Source organism: Erythrolamprus reginae, chromosome Z (assembly GCF_031021105.1).
Source record: "Erythrolamprus reginae isolate rEryReg1 chromosome Z, rEryReg1.hap1, whole genome shotgun sequence".
NCBI lineage: Eukaryota > Metazoa > Chordata > Lepidosauria > Squamata > Dipsadidae > Erythrolamprus > Erythrolamprus reginae.
The window spans coordinates 142,566,239-142,583,086 of record NC_091963.1 but is presented as its reverse complement, the minus strand read 5'-3'; the positions used below and the strand labels follow the sequence as shown (position 1 = coordinate 142,583,086).

General features: G+C 41.0%; 1 protein-coding gene across 1 annotated transcript; it reads right to left on the bottom strand.

The window, feature by feature from the left end:
* Window positions 1-2,776: 2,776 nt before the first annotated feature.
* On the bottom strand, window positions 2,777-14,973 carry LOC139153684 (vomeronasal type-2 receptor 26-like). Its single transcript, XM_070727945.1, has 6 exons — window positions 14,762-14,973; window positions 12,681-12,972; window positions 7,940-8,815; window positions 6,521-6,739; window positions 4,564-4,690; window positions 2,777-3,675 (listed from the first exon to the last, which is right to left on the bottom strand). The coding sequence occupies exons 1-6, from the start codon at window positions 14,971-14,973 to the stop codon at window positions 2,777-2,779; spliced, it is 2,625 nt and encodes an 874-aa protein (XP_070584046.1).
* Between the last annotated feature and the right edge of the window lie 1,875 nt (window positions 14,974-16,848).

The following is a 16,848-nucleotide window of genomic DNA, read 5'->3' as shown; positions in this document are numbered from 1 at the left end:
CTGATTGGCAGTCTAAAAATATTGGCATAAAATCCACAAGAAATATATATTTATGCTATACTGACCTGTCATGATTGGGGAACACTTCAACCAGTTTTGAGCAAAGGTCCTTAGCAGGGAACAATATATTGGAGAGAAATATATATCTACTCTATGATTTGCCCCTGCTGGTTCTTTCAGAAGCATCTTGAGAGCCACTGGAGGATTAATCTGGTGTCTTAATCATCATGTCTGTGATATCTGGAGAGATATCTGGAGCAAAACATGTTTGTGAGCGGAGACCTTTTTCTGCTTGCTCTTGGGGATTGAGGAACTGCACTTGAGGTCTATCATTTGGCTGAGTGGTCAGAGTTATATACATGAAATTTATGGCCATATACGTTCACTTAATCAATCAATCAATCAATCAATCAATCATCAATCAATCAATTACCTCTCACACACAAACACACAAAGAGGCTAAATGTAGGCTCCTAGTCTTTCACATATTGTTGTAGTAAAATGGTTGCCTTTACTACCAAATGAATGAGACGCTGCTAATATATACTGTATGAACTGCTGAAAACATGCAGAACAATCTGGACTGACCCAAAGTGGCGACAAGGACTAGACTTCAGGAAAAATCTCTGGCTTAGAAACCAAATTGTTTCTATTCACTGATCATAAGCCCAAAATAGTATGACTAGTGGTAGGAAGGGATAAATCATATAATGGTCACTCAGATGGATTTCTTTAAAATGTCTATGGAGAGTCTCAGTCATCCAGGTCATAGCTGTTTTTTCACAAGGTATGTGGATTGTATAACAACGACAACAACAATTATGCAACGAGTTGACTTGGGTGACATCTGTGAAAAAAATCAGGGGCTCAGGCCTGAAAATTTATTTATTTATTTATTTATTTATTTATTTATTTATTCATTCATTCATTCATTCATTCATTCATTCATTCATTCATACCTCTATGCTTCCCAATGCCGAATGTCTCTCCTAATGTGCCACTCAGACACTATACTTTTCCGCCCATACCAAAAATTTTTTAGAGGGAACATTGAATTTGAGATCCAGATCAGCTGAACTGGTAGCGACCCACTGGTGATGTCATGGTGAGTGCTGGTCTGGAACTCTTTTTTTGACTAGAGAGGCATTCAGGAAAGCCTTGCTGGCTGCAGGAAAATGGGCCGAGGTATGCGAAGCGTGGTTGCAACGATCTACAGGTAAGTAGTAGGGCAGCTCCACTTCCGTTTTGCTCACTTCCGATTGGCCTGTTTTCACTGTCCCCAGGCTTTAGGAGCCTTTCCTGAAAGAGGAAAACAGCCCAATGGACCTACTGGAAGTCCGGAAGCTTCAGTGAAGCCTGTATGCATGCAGTGAGAGGGCAGAACAGGGGGTTGTGCGCATGCGTGGGGGGCAGCATGGGGGTTGTGTGCATGCAGAGGGGAAAGCATTGTTATGGGTGTGGGCACATGCATGCATACAATCACAACCAGATTACCTTCGGGACCGTCTCCTGTCTTATAATCCCAGTAGTTGCTCAGATGCCATAGAGTTGCCCTTCTCCACATCCCATCCGCCACACAATGCTAGCCGGCTGGGCTGAGGGAAAAGGCCTTCTTTGTGGTGGTTCTGGGCCTCTGGAATCAACTCCCTCCCTGAGATATGCACTGCCCCCATCATCCTAGCCTTTCGAAAGGCTTTAAAAACATGCCTTTGCCAGCAGGACTGGGGCCATTAATATTTTGCTTTCAGCCGGTAATATCTTAGTGGTATTGAATGGCTTTCTTCATTGAAGGGTTTTAAAAAAGATTTTGTATTTGTTTTATCCTGTACGCTGCCCTGAGTCCACTGAAGAAGGGTAGCTTATAAATTTGAATAGTTTAAATAAATAAATAAATTTCATTGAGGGCCACATCAGAGCTGTGGTTCACCTCAAGGGGTATGTGGGTAGGTGTGGCCAACTGGGTGGACATGGCCAACTTGACGCCACTACCCAAACTTCTGTCATGTTTTCTCTTCACACTTGGTACACCAGGCTGAAATCACACTGGCTTGCTGTTTCCTCTTCACATTGGGTAGACTAGACTGAAGCCTTGCTGGACCAATGTTTCTTCTTATGTGAGGTAGCCTGGGCTAAAGTGATGTGGGCTGCCCCTTACATTTTCCTTTACATTTTGCATTGCGGTCTGAATCTGGCCCACAAATCTTGAATTTGACACCCCTGATCTAGTGAGAATCAATAACATTACAGTGGAAGGGTCTTTCTAAAATATTCCAACATCATATATAAGTTTCACTGTTTCAGCCTTTTTCTGTATTGTGCCTTTACACTTTAAAAGGACAAAGGTACTTAACAGTAATGGGGAACCTTTTTTCCCTTGTGTGCCAAAATCTTGAGGTTTATTTACAGATTGTTCTTTTTAATGTCTATTTTGGTAGGGATCTAGTTCTTTTTTTTACTGTAAGAATTGGTATGTGAAACATTGAAAACTCCCCCCCCCAAAATCCAATAAAATCTTATATAGAACTGCTAGCCTGAAAAAAATTAAAGCATTTATATCCCTCCCCCCACATAAACACCACCATCTATTGTGAAAGAAAGTAAAATTTATTCATACTTTATTAGCTACATGGCTAACATGTCACCTAACAGATTTACTTTTGAGTTTGGACAGAGAAAAATCAATGTGGTTCCATCAGATTACTTATATCTGAGAAATATTCTATGTACACATCCAATTAGTATTTGCTGGTAAAAAAAATAGATCTTGTTCTTTTTTCTATTTCTTGTGTGTTAATTGCTCTCTTGTGTTGAGGTCAGGTCTAAATATAATTATATAGATTTTAGGGATGAAGATGCATCCCAGTAAACCAGCACTGGAAGACAGAATAGAGAAGATCTCCACAGCCACCACATACTTCCCTTTGGTGCTCAGATAGGTGGGGACAAAGGTCAGCCAAACATTGCAGAAAACCAACATGCTGAATGTGATGAACTTGGCTTCATTGAAACTGTCTGGTAACTTCCTGGCTAGGAAGGCCACAGTGAAGCTAAGAAGAGCCAAGAGGCCCATGTAGCCCAAGACACAGTAAAACATGATGATGGAGCCTTCATGACATTCAACTATCATTTCTCCATAGAGTGTCTGCATGTCTACATCTGGAAATGGGGGAGAGGTACCCAGCCAAACAATACAAATAACTACTTGAATGAAGGAGCAGAACCAGATAATAAAATAGGCCAACTTTTGCCCCACCCATTTGCGGAATAGACTTCCTGGCTTTGATGCTAGGAATGCTACAACAACAGTAATGGTTTTGGCTAATATAGAAGAAATCGCAATAGAGAAGGTGATGCCAAAGTTTGTTTGTCGGAGGAGGCAGGTCGCCTTATTGGGTTGTCCTATGAACAGAAATGAACAGAGGAAACATAGAAAGAGAGAGGCAAGTAGAATGTAGGTAAGGTTGCGATTGTTGGCTTTGACAATGGGTGTGTTGCGTTGCTTAACGAAGATTATAAACACCAAAACTGTAGCTAGGGAAAAAAGAAGAGACAAAGAAACCAGAGTAACGCCCAGTGTCTCTTCAAAGGAGAGAAAATGCAGTGTCTTTGGAATGCACTCATTATGAGCCTCATTTGGAAATTGATCTTCTGGGCAACCATCACAATTTTCTGTGTCTAAAAAGAAGAGAAGAGTTTATAAACAGACTTAAGCTTTTCATAATTACTTTTCTGGATTTACCTGCCATGCTTTTCTGGATTTACCTACAATGTAAGTTTTTTTCTAAAGCCTTTTATAACTCTCTATTAAACCTAGATTGTAAAAATGAGAACAGTGGACAATTAAGATTTTTCTACACATCAATGTTTTTGGAGTGCACTAGGTTTTATAGCATTTCCACTGATGAAGTGGACAAGTCCATGGGAGCTGGGAGCTCCGCCACCTCTTTATAAGTAGAAGAAATCAGAAATTGGGGATTACTACAATGGATATTGTTATATAAAGTGGTTTTCAACCTTTCTAATGCTGTGATCCCTTAATACAGCTCCTCATATTGTGGTGATCCCCATCATAGGTCTAGTGCCAATTCTCCCAACAGAGCTTTAAACTGATTGGCAAGAAAGTCAGAGGGACACCCCCTGTTTGGTCATATTGTAAAAATGTGTTCCAAGGTGCCAGAATAGAAGCTTTAGTTCCTAACACCCCGTGAAATTTGTCTTTTCCCATGGTCTTAGGCTATCCCTCTGAAACGGCCATTCAACCTCCAAAGAGGTCCCAACCCCCAGGTGGAGAACCTCTCAATATAGAACATATTAAAATAACCAGTTCTGTACGGTGTTGTTAGAAAAATGTGAATATGACTAATGGAAGGTGATAAAAATTGTCAAGTTTTATTATTATTATTTGGTATCAAAAATAATACTCAGAAGTCATATTGTTCATGTACTTAATATTTGTATACATTTAAAAAACTTATACAAGAACAAATTCAGGGAGCAATAAATTGAAGCGATTCTTGTTAACTGGGATATAGGCTGGTTCCATTGGAATGCCATGAATCTTACCCATTTGTTTGGATATCATCTTTTCTGGACAGGGAGCACAAGCGTAGCAGCAAAATTTCTGCCCTTCGATCTTCTTCTTTCTTTTTCCAGGTGGACATGGGTCATTACATAATGAGGGAGGAGGGATCTTCCACAAATAATGAAAGAAGTCAGTATTAACCTTTTGCTTATTTTTTCCCCTAACAGCCAATGAATAAGAACAAGGCTGTTGATCATCATTTTTGCCATGTAAAAGACAATTCAACTTCCAAAAGGTTATCAGAGTCAGGGACAGAACTGAAGTTGCATTTGATTTGTCTTTTATATAACTGAAGTTTAATTAATGAAATGCAGCCCACATTTACATCTAAATGTGGATTCTTTTTCCTATTCTTTTCCAGTCAAGGCTCTGGTTACTACCTTTAACCCAGGAAGTCATAAGGCCTGATTACATCATAGACTACCTGTTTGACTGATTGAATCACTATCATAGGGTTGGCACAATTTAAGTCCCATTAATTAAACAATGCCATTTATAGAGACCCTGGAAGGGTATCTTTTCTGAATAGATTAGAATAGAATTGAATCAGGGGTTAAATGCTCCTGATTTGTTTGTGTCTATCAGTCATCGGAGAGCCAGTAGTGAACAGAGTGTAAGGCTCTATCCACCTGCCTAGATGGTGCCATTTTTACCCTCTGCACATGCACAGAACACTTTGCCCATGTGCAAAGGGAACTGAAATGGTGGCCTCCAGGTGGGTGGGCCGAGGCTTGTGCTCTCTTTGCGACTGGCTATCTGATAACTGATAGACATGAGCGAACCAGGAGCATTTTACCCCAGAATAGAATAGAAGAGAAGAGAAGAGAAGAGAAGAGAAAGGGACCTTGGTGGTCTTCTCTTGCAGCCCCTACTCAAGCAGGAGTGTCATGGCACAACATATACCGTATTTTTCAGATTATAAGACACACCAAGATTTCAAAGGGGTAAGTAAGTATTTTTTTTTTTGTCTTTTCCACTTTCAGGAGCACTCTGCAAACCACTAAATGCTCTGTGCAGCCCATTTCTTTGCAAAAATGGACCCATTTTGTGAAAAACATCACTTTTCACCTATTTTTTCAACAAATGGGGTATGCAGAGTGTTTGGGCAGCCTGCAGAGCGCTCCTAGGGGCTGGGAACGGCAAAAATGCCCATATTTTTTATGAAAAACAGCCCGTTTGTTATCTTTTTAAAAAAATTAAAATGGGGTGGACAGTGTGTTTGGGAGGCCTGCAGAGTACTCCCAGGGAGGGGGGAGGCAAAAACATCTCCCTTTTGCAAATTATTTGCAAAAACTGGTATTTTTGCCTCTCCCCCAGCCCCTAGGAGCACTCTGCAGGCTTCCCAAACTCTCTGCTCATCCCATTTTTGTGAAAAACGTGCCTATTTTTAGCAAAAATGGGACATGGGGGTGGGGCTACTGGAGGCCAAAAATGTGTATGAGATATACCAACATGTCCACCCTACTCTGAGAAATACGATAATTTTATACTGTTGTGCTGTATCGCCATCCAGTGGGTAGAGAAACAAATATGCCCCAACTCTATTTTGATCTGACTGCCCATTTATCCATCAGCCTGCACTCTCAAATCAAGTTATACACAGCATTTTCTCAACCATCTGTGTTCTTCTGACTTATTATGGTGTCTTTGTTTTGTTCCTTATTTTTAAATACTTTTAACAATTGATAAAATACCCAGAATATCCATCCATCCATCCATCCATCCATCCATCCATCCATCATCTATATATTTCTGTCTTTGTCTCTGCCTGTTGTCCTTGTCTCTCTGTCTGTTTGTCTTTCTCATCTGTCTGTCTCTCTCATCTGTCAGTCTGTCTATTTCAAACTCTGTAATCTCTCTCTCCCCACCCTCATCTACCTATCTATTAAATTCTGAAGTATACAATTGTCTTTCAGAGCCATATTATTGTTATGGCACCTGACTGAATCCAGGATGCCACTGTATCTTGTCCTGATGAATATGGAAGGTTCCTCCTTCCAGATCTAATCCTCCAACTGGGATGTTGATATATGAATTGTTTGGAAACGTAACCAAATTTACAATGTCAAATCCAGCTTCTAGTGCTCCATCTTCATTGAATTTAATTTCATCTCCAGCACTGTTGTTGAAGAAAATTCTCTGCAGAAATGAGTGGAGCTTGCAGAAGAAAAATAAATAAGACTTAAAGGGACACAGATTTGCTTCCAAAATTTTTTCAAACAATACTGCATTTTAAGTTTGGAATCTTTCTTCCAAAGGAATAAAAAAAGTATAGAGGACTGAAATACTGTAGTTATATTGGACTTTTTGTAAGTGACAATTTGTAAAAGAGCAAGACGAAGTTATGAGAAGAAAATCTATAGAGAAATATGTTAAAGACCAGTTTTGTTGATGTGGAAGGAGGAAAACGTTGACATATAAGGGGAGACGATGGTACCCTTAGTGGGCCAGTTTATTTTATTTATTTATTTTATTTATTTTTGTCAAGTATGCATTGGTAGTATACAAACAATAACAGAGAAACATTAGGACAGGGACGATAGACATGCTGGTGCACATTCATGTCCCTTACTGACCTCTTAGGAATCAGGTGAGGTCAAAAGTGGATAGTCTAAGGGTAAAGTTTGGGGGTTAGGTGAAGATACTAACTACAGAGTTTGGTAGAGGGTTCCATGTATTTATTCCTGGATGAGGAGGCCGACCTGGCTTTTGTGACTGAGAACTGACTGGGCCCAGAGGGAGGGGTTCCTCTCTCTGAAATGTGCCCAGCTGGGTTTCAGGTGTGGCACTAGCCAGACCCCAGGGAAGGGGGGGGAGGTATGGCTATTATAGCCAAGACGACCTTTAGCCTACGCAGACTTGTTGCCCTTGAGATTGCAGGTTGTGAGTCCCTCTTTGTGAGGGTGGATCTAGGGTACAGATGGGCTTGTTGCTTATCTACCTGCCTCTCAACTGCATGCCAAAAGCCCTGCCTGTGCTACTTGAGGAGATAGCTGGGTTGGTGGTGGAGTTCCGCAGAGTCATTGTGTTGGGGGATTTAAATCTACCATCACTCGGTGAATCCACTAGGTTAGCGGTAGGGTATTCTGTTGCGAGTGGAGGAGTGGAGGGCTCTTCTCGTAAAGTATCTCTTAATATTTTCTAAAGTATTTATGTCCGAATAAAGATGAGCAGTATTTGTGGATTGGTCTGGTGAAAGTTTTATATGTTCTGGTTAGTAGAGTGATATTACTGGAGAAGAAACTATGTAGGATTAGGTTAACAACTCTTGAAGCCTTTTGGCGATGTTGTTGCAGTGGGTAGTATTTGCAATCAAGGAGAACATTTCAAAAGAGCATTGACAAAAATAAATCTTACCTGCCAGGCTTCTACTATCTTTGATTGCCCTTGATCACTGTCCTTTTGTATCTTCTGATAGATCCTCACTGTTTGAGCAGCTTGTAAAGCCTGAGCCACAGCATAGATTGCATTATAGATACTGTAACTATGACCAAGTATTCTGGTTTCGAAGAAGGGTGCAATAAGGTCCTCTACTCTTTCCTCTCCAGAACATTTCTCAAATTGGTAAACATCATGATTTGGTGGTGAACAGCAAAAAGCTTGGCTCCAGAAATCTTTAATAAAGCCATCTTGACTTGCCCCAGATGGTGTGACAGCCTGTATAAATGGTTGGAAACCTGGAAGTTCTTTTTTGCTAATTGAGAAGGAAATAGCCCCATGGAATGTTTGCATATCCACAGCTCTTTGTAAGGAAAATAATGTGAAATCACTTTGGGCCATTGTGATCCACATTTTCCGTGTGGAAATTTTCTGTGAAGAATCAAAAGGTATTGGGAGATAAAATTCGGTGCCTTGTATAATAGAGGCCAGCCATGAAAAGACAGTATTTTCTCCATGTACAATAACTGCATTTGCTGTTCTCTGTGTGAACAAAGTAATGTGCCTCATACAATGATCAGCCAAATCTAATATATCTGAAGAATATAAATTTCTATCAATTCTTTCTGTGAATTCGGAGCAGATTTTATTCTGTGAGAGCCTGGGTTCCAGAGTTTGCAGGAAACATTCTCCATGTTTATCATCTATAATGACAAGTCCTACCCATTTCCATCCAAAGTATAGGAGGAGCTGGACTAAACCCTCATATTGAAGATCTTCCTTGGGGGCCATGCAATAAAAAGGAGGGAAATGAAATTCATCAGTTACTGCCTGTTGAAGTGAGCCATAGGAAATCTAAAAATAAGAAAAAGAAAAAGAAAGGAGGAACAAAAGAAAGAGAAATTGATAAAGAGATGGATGGATTTTATTGATTTAAGCAAAGGTATTTTTCAAAATATGGCTGTTTAATAATATATATATCTCAATAGGGAGATATCTCAATAGGGAGATATCCTTTCTGAAACTTGTCTTTCTGTCCATCAATAATAATAATAATAATAATAATAATAATAATAATAATAATCTGAAGTTATCATCTTGAAGATAACCTAAGCATTTGAATTTAAAGAATCAAATCTTCCACTGATTCCTACATCAATATTTCTTCTGCCAGTACATCTGGTGCTCCCCATATTTAATATTAAGCCCACATATTTGTTCACATTACCCTTGAAATGTGTGAATTAAAATCAATGGGCAGTTAATGACAGTTAGCATAAGCCTGCAGGTTCAAACAACTAAAATTTCATTTCATTTCATCTCATTTATTAGATTTGTATGCCGCCCCTCTCCGTAGACTCGGGGCGGGTCACAGCAATAATAAAACAATGTACAATAGCAAATCTAATATTTAAAAATATCTAAACCCCCCTTATTTAAAAACAAGACATACACACAAACATACCATATATAAATTATATAGGCCTGGGGGAGATATCTCAATTCCCCCATACTTGGCGGCAGAGGTGGGTTTTAAGGAATTTACGAAAGGCAAGGAGGGTGGGTGCAATCCTAATCTCTGGGGAAGGCTGGTTCCAAAGGGTCGGGACCACCACAGAGAAGGCTCTTCCCCTGGGTCCCACCAGATGACATTGCTTAGTCGATGGGACCTGGAGAAGGCCAACTCTGTGGGACCTAACTGGTCGCTGGGATTTGTGCGGCAGAAGGCGGTCCTAGAGATATTCTGGTTCGATGCCATGAAGGGCTTTGTAGGTCATAACCAACACTTTGAATTGTGACCGAAAACTGATCGGCAACCAATGCAGAGTGCGGAGTGTTGGTGTAACATGGGCATACCTCAGGAAGCCCATGATTGCTCCCGCACCTGCATTCTGCATGATCTGAAGTTTCCAAACACTCTTCAAAGGTAGCTCCATATAGAGAGCATTACAGTAGTCGAACCTTGAGGTGATGAGGGCATGGGTGACTGTGAGCAGTGACTCCCGGTCCAGGTAGGGCTGCAACTGGTGCACCAGGCGAACCTGGGCAAACACCCCCCTCACCACACCTGAAAGATGGTTCTCTAATGTAAGCTGTGGATCGAGGAGGATGCCCAAGTTACGGAGCCTCTCTGAGGGGGTCAGTAATTCCCCCCCCCCAGGGTAATGGATGGACAGATGGAATTGTCCTTGCGAGGCAAAATCCATAGCCACTCCATCTTATCAAGGTTGAGTTTGAGTCTGTTGACACCCACCCAGACCCTAACAGCCTCCAGGCACTGGGACATCACTTCCACTGCTTTGTTGACTGGACATGGGATGGAGATGTACAACTGGGTATCATCAGCGTACTGATGACACCTCACCCCATGCCCCTGGATGATCTCACCCAGTGGTTTCATGTAGATATTAAATAGCAGGGGGGAGAGGACCGACCCCTGAGGCACCCCACAATGGAGAAGCCTAGAGGTTGACCTCTGATCCCCCACCCACTGTGACCAACCAGAGAGGTAGGAAGAGAACCACTGAAGGACAGTGCCTCCCACTCTCAACCTCTCCAGCCGGCGCAGAAGGATACCATGGCCAATGGTATCAAAAGCCTCTGAGAGGTCGAGAAGCACCAGGATAGGATAAACCCTTGTCCCAGGCCCGCCAGAGATCATCCATCAACACGACCAAAGCAGGTTCCGTGCTATAGCTGGGCCTGAATCCTGACTGCTAGGGGCCTAGATAATTGCCTTCTTCCAAGGACCGCTGCACCTGGAGTGCCACCACCTTCTCAACAACCTTCCCCATAAAGGGAAGGTTGGAGACTGGACAATAGATGTTGAGAATGTCTGGGTCCAGGGAAGGCTTCTTGAGGAGGGGGCGCACAAGTGCCTCCTTGTAGGGAGCTGTAAAGGACCCCCTTCCCAAAGAAGCATTGACAATCTCATGGACCCAGCTCCATGTCACCTCCCTGCTGGCCGAAATCAGCCAGGAGGGACATGGTTCCAGTAAACAGGTGGCGGAACAAACAGCTTCAATGGCCTTGTCCACTTCATCAGGTGTCACCAGATTTAACTTTTCCCAGACAGGTGGACAAGTCGACAGAGAGGGGCGGCATACAAATATAAATAATAATAATAATAATAATAATAATAATAATAATAATAATAATAGTACGGGCCCCAGTCACCTCGACTGACTTGTTGTCACTCGACTCTGTTATCCAATCGGAGTTGAGTTCTGCTCGGATCCGAGCAATTTTATCAGCGAAAAATGTGTTAAAGTCCTTGTCACTACTCTTTAAGGGCTCCCCAACTCCCCCCTGGTTAAGAAGGGAGCGGGTCACCTTAAACAGAGCGGCTGGACGAGATTCCACTGATGCAATCAAGGCGGCATGATATGCGCATCTTGCCGCATTGAGCACCACTTTGTAAGACTTAATATGAGCTCTTACAAGTGTTTGATCAAATTCAGACTTACTCTTCCTCCATCGCTTCTCTAGATGTCTCTTCTGGCATTTCAACTCTTGGAGTTCCTCGTTGAATCATGGAGCTCTACGGGGTCTAGTGCCGTGGAGAGGTTGCAATGGCGCAATCAAAGAGCCTCCACTGCAGCCTTGTTCCAGGCTTCAGCAAGAGACTCTGCCGAAATGTGGATGTGTGCATTTGGAATAACCCCAAGCGCCCTCTGAAAGCCCTCTGGGTCCATCAGGCCTCTGGAGAGGAACCATCTAGTCAGTTCTGCCTCCCTGCAGGGAAGGATTGGAGCCAGGAAGTCAAGCTGCAATAGAAAATGGTCTGACCATGACAAAGGCAACACTTCTAAGCCCCTTAATCTCAGACCATTGCTCAATTGCTCAGAGAGGAATACCATGTCGGGGGTGTGCCCCCCCCTCGTGAGTTGGACCCTGTACTACCTGAGTCAGGTCCATGGTTCTCATGGTAGCCATGAACTCCTGTGCTAGCCCAGAGGTTTCACCGAGTGACGGTAGGTTAAAGTCCCCCAAGACAATAAGTCTGGGGAATCCTACTGCCAACCCAGCTACCTCCTCAAGCACCACAGGCAGGACTGTTGACATGCAGCTGGGAGGCAGGTTCGTGAGCAACAAGCCCACCTGAACCCCTAAGTCCAACTTCAAAAGGAGGGACTCACAGCCCACAATCTCTGGAGCAATGAGTCTATGCAGGCAAAGGCTCTCTCTGGCTATAATAGCCACTCCTCCCCCTCTTCCCCGAGGTCAAGGCTTATGCCATACCTGAAACCCGGCTGGACAAATTTCAGAGAGAGGAACTCCTCCCTCCAGGCCCAGCCAGGTTTCAGTCACACATGCAAGGTCGACTGCCTCATCCAGGATCAAATCTCAGATGAGGAGAGCTTTATTCACCACTGACCTAGCATTGAGTAGCAGCAGCCTGAGCCCAGGGCCACAGTTACACTCGTCACCAGTACCCTGGGTTGAGGTCATGGAGCTGGAACAAGGGATCACTATTAAGCAGTGATCTCTCCTTCCCCTGGAATGGCTAGCTCCTGTATGTCACCATTCATCTTATTGAAAACAGCGATATACTGAAGAGAAACACAATCCACACTTTTCCCTAACTTCTTTAATGCTCTTTAATTTCTTTACATCTCTTTAGTGATGTATCTCTTTACCGATAAACCATCAAGTTGCTTCAAAAGCAGACAATCTGCATAATTGTCTTGTCTTTGAGATCTTTAGTTATGGCTCCAACCTGTGGGATCTTGAAAAGCTGCAAAATTTCTGCCATGCGTGTGGAAGTTTCAGGGCTCATCCCTCCAATGATTCCCATAACTTTCTTTTCAGTCCCACAGATATAGTTGGGGACAATTTTATGCAACTTAAAAAGCAGGTCCAGAGTGGTACGATAGGTCATAAGTGCATCAGAGTAGCTGTCATAAATGTGGAATCCTAGAGTGATGTTGGGCAAGATATGAGGATCCTTGTTTATCTCTTTCACAGCAAACACTAAACCCAAGACGTGTTGATAGAACTTGGTTACCACACTGTAAAAAAGTCACTTGTTTCAAAGAAGAACTGTGCCATGGGTTGCATATTAAGTAAGGCATATCCAGTGACAAAAATACAAAAGAACTATGCTGAATCTCTTAGAACTGTAGTGCTGGTGGCAGGAGGCTCTGCCCACCCAACTGGGAATCTCCTGTGCATGTGCAGAAGTTTTCACTCAAGTGCACGTGAACTAGTGGCGAAATAATTTACAACACTCCACTTCTTCACACTTTGTGAGTCCATGTGGAGTGAGTGGCATATAAATGCAGTACACAAACAAACAAACAAACAAACAAATAAAAAACATTCATCTTATAATGAAAACAAGTCCTTTACAGCTCATGAGTGTCCAGTGTTGTAAAAACTAAACATTTGCTCCTTCATATACAACAAAATAATGGATTGTAGGAATCATTAAATGCACCATAAGAAAACTCTGGAGAGAAGATAGATTACAAAATTGGAGGACAGAGAATGGGTTCATTTTTAAAAAAATGAGAATCTGAGATGTGTGGAACTTATTTATATTACAGGGGGAACACTGAGGAGAAAAGTATATCTGATATCCATTGCCACATATTTAGAAATTTATTTTTCCTTCCACAGTGAACTCTTTCTGTTCTTAAAAGGAGATGGCAAACAGGAAAGGTCCTATTTCTATTTGCAAAGTTTTGTGTTACAGCTTTGCATTTTTATTTCAAAGATTGTGATCATTTTAAAATAGGACAGATGGATCCCTAACACCTAAGTGATACATGAAAAAATAGAGACACAGTATTAATAACTAGTAATAGAGAGTCTTGGTGGTGCTGTGGTTAGAGTGCAGTACTGCAAGCTACTTCTACTGATCATTGGCTGTCAGCAGTTTGGCAGATCGAATCACAGTAGGCTCAAGGTTGACTCAGCCTTACGTCTTTGCAAGGTCAATAAGATGAAGACCCAGATTGTTGGGGGCAATATGATTACTCTCTGTAAACCGCTTAGAGAGACTGTAAAGCACTGTGAAGCAGTATATAATTCTAAATGCTATTGCTATAGTGTTACCCCAAGGTTTTGGAAATGATTTTTTATTCCACAGTTAATGCCTATATTTTAGATATTATAGTGCTTATTTGATTATGGTGAATTAGGGTTGTTTTTCCTCCAAGTTGGAAGGTATTTCAGTTCTCAAGAGAATAACTGCTTGTTCTGGTGTAGGAATCATAGACACAGAAACATGATTTCTTGAGCAAAGTTTGTCTGAGTTAGGAAGAAATCTCTCTGAGCTGAGCAGCTCCCGTGTTCAGAAGTTCTCTGCCTCTCTCAGACTTGCATTTATTTTTTATAACAATTTTTTTTGTCTACAAGTATAAAATATTAACATTACTATTTTAGTAACAATGCTAAATGATTAATGTACAACATATAATATACAAATAGATCATGTCAAAGTGTGATTACTAACTAAACAGAAGAGTGTTTAACTTTTACCCTAGACAAACAGAAGAGTTTTAATTAACTTAGATAAATAGAAGCTGAGTAAATAATCATTTCCTTAAGCTGATATAAGTAGGTTGTTTAGTTCAATATCAACCAGAAAAGCATTCCTCATTGATAATCAACCCATATTATTGTTTATCAGATTTTGGTTTAAATAGAAAAGGGGTTGTTGAATTAACAAATAATTCCTATTTACCAAGCTGCTGTTAAGAATACGTCTATGATATATTTATATTCATTAACAGATGATGATGGAACCTCTCTGTTTTACCAAGATGGAAAGAAAAGAACAGAGCGATTTCTTACAATGGGAAGTTAACCGATTCTTCAGAAGGATGTTTATCGAAAGCAACTTTGGGAAACATGTAGTGAATAAAGGACAGCAATCCACCAATGAGAAGGTCTCCATCCTGAAGCCATTCATGTGGAATATGAATAGCTTTGTCTCCAGTGCACTCAAGTGGCTGTACTTTCATGGCCAATTCTGGAAACAGTAAAATGACAATAATCCCCCACATTCCTGCTGATTTGGTTTCTCCCGTATTACTTTTGCCAGCAGCCTTGATTCAAACAGGATACTATAGATAGTGAAAGAAATGTTACTTTTGTTGAGATCTGTCTTACAAATATGTTGTGCTTCATTTATTGATCTGATCCATTCTCTTCAGCCTCCCTTATGTCTGGATGCTCAAAGTGTAAAGGACAGAGATGACCTTTGAGTCTAATACCCAATTATTAGCCTCTTTTTTTCATTTTCAATTTAAAAGAGAATCAGCTATTAGAATTTCAGTGGTCTTGTACAATTACTCCAATATGGTGATCAATGTATATTTCACCTGTGTGGAGTAATGTAGTAAGTTTCATATAGAGAAATCTGGAATAGTTTGTCAACTCTGGAATTGAGTAGGTATTGGCTGATTGGCAGTCTAAAAATATTAGTACAAAGTCCATAAGAAATATATATTTATGCTATACTGACCTGTCATGATTGGGGAACACTTCAATCAGTTTTGAGCAAAGATCCTTAGCAGGGAACAATATATTGAAGAGAAATAGATATCTTTTCTGACATTTGCCCTTGCTGGTTCTTTCAGAAGCATCCTGAGAGGAGGATTAACCTGATGACTTAATCATCATGTCTGTGATATCTGGAGAGATACCTGGAGCAAAACATGTTTGTGAGTGCTTGCTCTTGAGAATTGAGGAACTGCACTTGAAGTCTATTATTTGGCTGAGTGGCCTATTGCTCAGAGTTATATACATGAAATTTATGGCCAACCAACCAAAGCAACCAACCAACCACCAACCAACCATCAATCTCCTCTCACATACAAACACAAAACAAGGTTAAATGTAGGCCCCTAATCTTTTACATATTGTGGTAGCAAAATGGTTGCATTCACTATCTAATATATGAGATGCAGCTAAGACATTGAGTCCTTTGGGATTGGGCGGCATAGAAGTCAAATTTATTAAACAAGCAAACAAACAAATAAAAACAAAAACAAAAAAACAATATAATGTATATATGCCTTGCAAGAAAACATGCAGAATAAGCTGGACTGGCCCAAAATGGCAACAGAGAGTATACTTCAGGAGAAGCCTGTGGCTTAGAAAACCAAATTTCTATTTGGTTCTATTTTGTTTTTATTCACTGATCATAGGCCCAAAATAGTATGACTAGTGGTAGGAAGGGATAAATCATATTATGGTTACTTGGATGGATTTCTTTAAAATGTTTATGGAGATTCTCCGTTATCCTGGTCATAATTGCTTTTTCACAAGGTAAGTGGATTCTATAACAGCAACAACAACAACCACCACAACAACAACAACGAGTTGGAAAGGACTTTGGAGGTCTTCTAATCTACCCTGCTGCTTAGGCAAAAATCCCTACAGTACTTCAGACAAATGGTTATCCAACATCTTCTTAAAAACCTCCAGTGTTGGAGCATTCATAAATTCTGGAGGCAAGCTGTTACACTGATTAATTGCTCTAACTTTCAGGAAATTTCTCCTTAGTTCAGAGTTGCTTCTCTCCTTTATTAGTTTCCACCCATTGCTTCTTGTTCTACTCTCAGATGCTTTGGAGAATAGTTTGACTTGTTCTTCTTAGTGGTAATTCCTGAGAGATTGGGACGCTGCTATTATCTCTCGCCTAGTCCTAAACATACCCAGTTTCTGCAACCATTCTTCATTTGTTTTAGCTTCCAATCCCCTAATCATCTTAGTTGCTGTTCTCTGCACTCTTTCTAGAGTCTCAATGTTTTAACATTGTGGCAACCAAAACTGAATGCAGTATTCCAAGTGTGGCCTTATCAAAGCATCAAAAACTAGTATTAACAATTCACGTGATCTTGATTCTATCCCTTTCTTAAGGCAGCCTAGAACTG

Coding starts and splice junctions, on each gene's coding strand:
- LOC139153684 (XM_070727945.1), bottom strand. CDS start 14,973: ATGTGGGGGATTATTGTCATTTTACTGTTTCCAGAATTGGCCATGAAA. Junction 8,816..12,680: donor AGCTTTTCAAGATCCCACAG/GTTGGAGCCATA, acceptor TCTTATTTTTAG/ATTTCCTATGGCTCACTTCA. Junction 3,676..4,563: donor GATGATATCCAAACAAATGG/GTAAGATTCATG, acceptor TCTTCTTTTTAG/ACACAGAAAATTGTGATGGT.